At 44.0% G+C, this 2500-nt stretch overlaps 1 protein-coding gene across 1 annotated transcript in view; it reads left to right on the forward strand.

The window, feature by feature from the left end:
• Positions 1–2500, forward strand: part of ntrk3b (neurotrophic tyrosine kinase, receptor, type 3b) — a gene marked incomplete at its 5' end in the record, with an annotated part of 30728 nt that overhangs the window by 13496 nt on the left and 14732 nt on the right. Inside the window, one exon of the mRNA XM_079997928.1 lies at positions 2010–2312. Coding sequence (XP_079854054.1) covers positions 2010–2312 — 303 coding nt within the window. The remainder of the gene's footprint in view (positions 1–2009; positions 2313–2500) is intronic.

Consider the following 2500-nt stretch of genomic DNA (forward strand, 5'->3'; position numbering starts at 1 on the left):
AGTGCTTGTCTGGGTGTAGTTTCAGTCTTGCTATGATTGTAGCTTCAGTGTTTCTTTGGCTGTAGTTTCAGTGATGGCATGGGTGTTGGTATGGGTGTAGTTCTAGTGTTTGTTTGGGTGTAGTTTAAGTGTGTAATTGGTTGTAGTTTCAGTGTTTGTATGGGTGTAGTTTTGGTGTTTGTATGGGTGGAGTACCAGTGTTTGTTTGGGTGTAGTTTCAGTGTTTGTATCGGTGTAGTCTCAGTATTTGTATGGTTGTAGTTTCAGTGTTGCAATGGGTGTACTTTCAGTGTTTGTTTGGTTGTACTTTCAGTGTTTGTTTGGGTGTAGTTTCAGTGCTTGTCTGGGTGTTGTTTCAGTCTTTGCTATGGTTGTAGTTTCAGTGTTGTTATTGGTGTAGTTTCAGTGTTTGTTTGGGTGTAGTTTCAGTGTTGGTATGGGTGTAGTTTCGGTGTTGGTATGGTTGTAGTTTAGTGTTTGTATAGGTGTAGTTTCAGTGTTTGGGTGTTGTGTCAGTGCTTGTCTGGGTGTAGTTTCAGTCTTTGCTATGATTGTAGTTTCAGTGTTTGTTTGGGTGTAGTTTCAGTGTTTGTATCAGTGTTTTTTCAGTGTTTGTTTGGGTCTAGTTTCAGTGTTGGTATCGGTGTAGTTTCAGTGTTTGTTTGGGTGTAGTTTCAGTGTTTGTATGGGTGTAGTTTCAGTGTTTGTTTGGGTGTAGTTTCAGTGTTTGTTTGGGTGTAGTTTCAGTGCTTGTCTGGGTTTAGTTTCAGTCTTTGTTATGGTTGTAGTTTCAGTGTTTGTCTGGGTGTAGTTTCAGTGTTCATATGGCTTTAGTTTCAGGTTCTTTTGGGGTGTAGTTTCCGTGTTTGTATGGGTGTAGTTTTGTTATTGGTTTGGATGTAGTTTCAGTATTTGTTTGGATGTAGTTTCAGTGTTTGTTTGGGTGTAGTTTTAGTGTTTGGGTGTTGTTTCAGTGTTTGTATGGGTGTAGTTTCAGTGTTTGTTTGTGTGTAGTTTCAGTCTTTGTATGGGTGTAGTTTCAGTGTTTGTTTGTGTTCAGGTTCAGTCTTTGGTTTGGATGTTGTTTCAGTGTTTCTATAGTTGTAGTTTCAGTGTTTCTATAGGTGTAGTTCCAATGTTTGTTTGGGTGTAGTTTCAGTGTTTGGATGGGTGTAGCTTTAGTGTTTGGGTGTAGTTTCAGTGTTTGTATGGGTGTAGTTTCAGTGTTTGTTTGTGTGCAGTTTCAGTCTTTGTATGGGTGTAGTTTCAGTGTTTGTTTGGGTATAGTTTCAGTGCTTGTTTGGGTGTAGTTTCAGTGTTTGTATAGTTGTAGTTTCAGTGTTTCTATAGGTGTAGTTCCAATGTTTGTTTGGGTGTAGTTTCAGTGTTTGGATGGGTGTAGTTTTGATGTTGGTATGGGTGTAGTTCCAGTGTTTGTTTGGGTGTAGTTTCAGTGTTTTTATGGGTGTCGTTTCAGTATTTGTTTGGGTGTAGTTTCAGTGCTGGTCAGGGTGTAGTTTCAGTGTTTGTTTGGGTGTAGTTTCAGTGCTAGTCTGGGTGTAGTTTCAGTCTTTGCTTTGATTATAGTTTCAGTGTTTGTTTGGTTGTAGTTTCAGTCTTTGGATGGGTGTAGTTTTGATGTTGGTATGGGTGTAGTTCCAGTGTTTGTTTGGGTGTAGTTTAAGTGTCGGTATGGGTGTAGTTTCAGTGTTTGTATGGGTGTAGTTTCAGTCTTTGCTCTGTTGTAGTTTCAGTGTTGGTGTGGGTGTAGTTTCAGTGTTTGTTTGGGTGTAGTTTCAGTGTTGGTATCGGTGTAGTTTCAGTGTTTGTTTGGGTCTAGTTTCAGTGTTGGTATCGATGTAGTTTCAGTGTTTGTTTGGGTGTAGTTTCAGTGTTTGTATCGGTGGAGCTTCAGTCTTTGGTATGGTTGTAGTCTCAGTGTTGATATGGGTGTAGTTCCAGCGTTACACCAGCTCAGTCTGAGTGGGTGTAGCTCTCTCTCTCCACAGTCCCTCCCTCCATCCTGACTCTGAGCAAGCCGCAACGCCGCCATGACACGTGTGTGGAGTTCTCCGTGCACGCCCACCCCACTCCCCGGCTGCGCTGGCTTCGGGGAGGGGTGGAGGTCCCCCCCTCCCGAGTGCTCTGGACCCTGGTGGAGGTGGAAAGGGACCACCTGGAGGGCTGCCTCACCCTCAGGAACCCCACCCACCTGGACAACGGGAACTACACCCTGGAGGCCAGCAACGTCCTGGGCTCCACCTCCCGGACCGTCTTCAGCCACTTTTTGCCCCCCCCCGAGCCCGTAGACGGTAAGGATGTCCATCCAGTACACACTCCTGTCCCAAAATACACACTACTGTCCCAAAGTAGACACTCCCTTTCCCAGAGTACACACTCCCTGTCCCAGGGTACATACTCCTGTCCCAGAGTACACACTCCTGTACCAAAGTACACACTCCCTGTCTCAAAGTACATACTTCCTGTCAAGAAGTACTCA

The sequence above is a fragment of the Zeus faber genome (genome assembly GCF_960531495.2).
Source record: "Zeus faber genome assembly, chromosome: 3".
Lineage (NCBI taxonomy): Eukaryota > Metazoa > Chordata > Actinopteri > Zeiformes > Zeidae > Zeus > Zeus faber.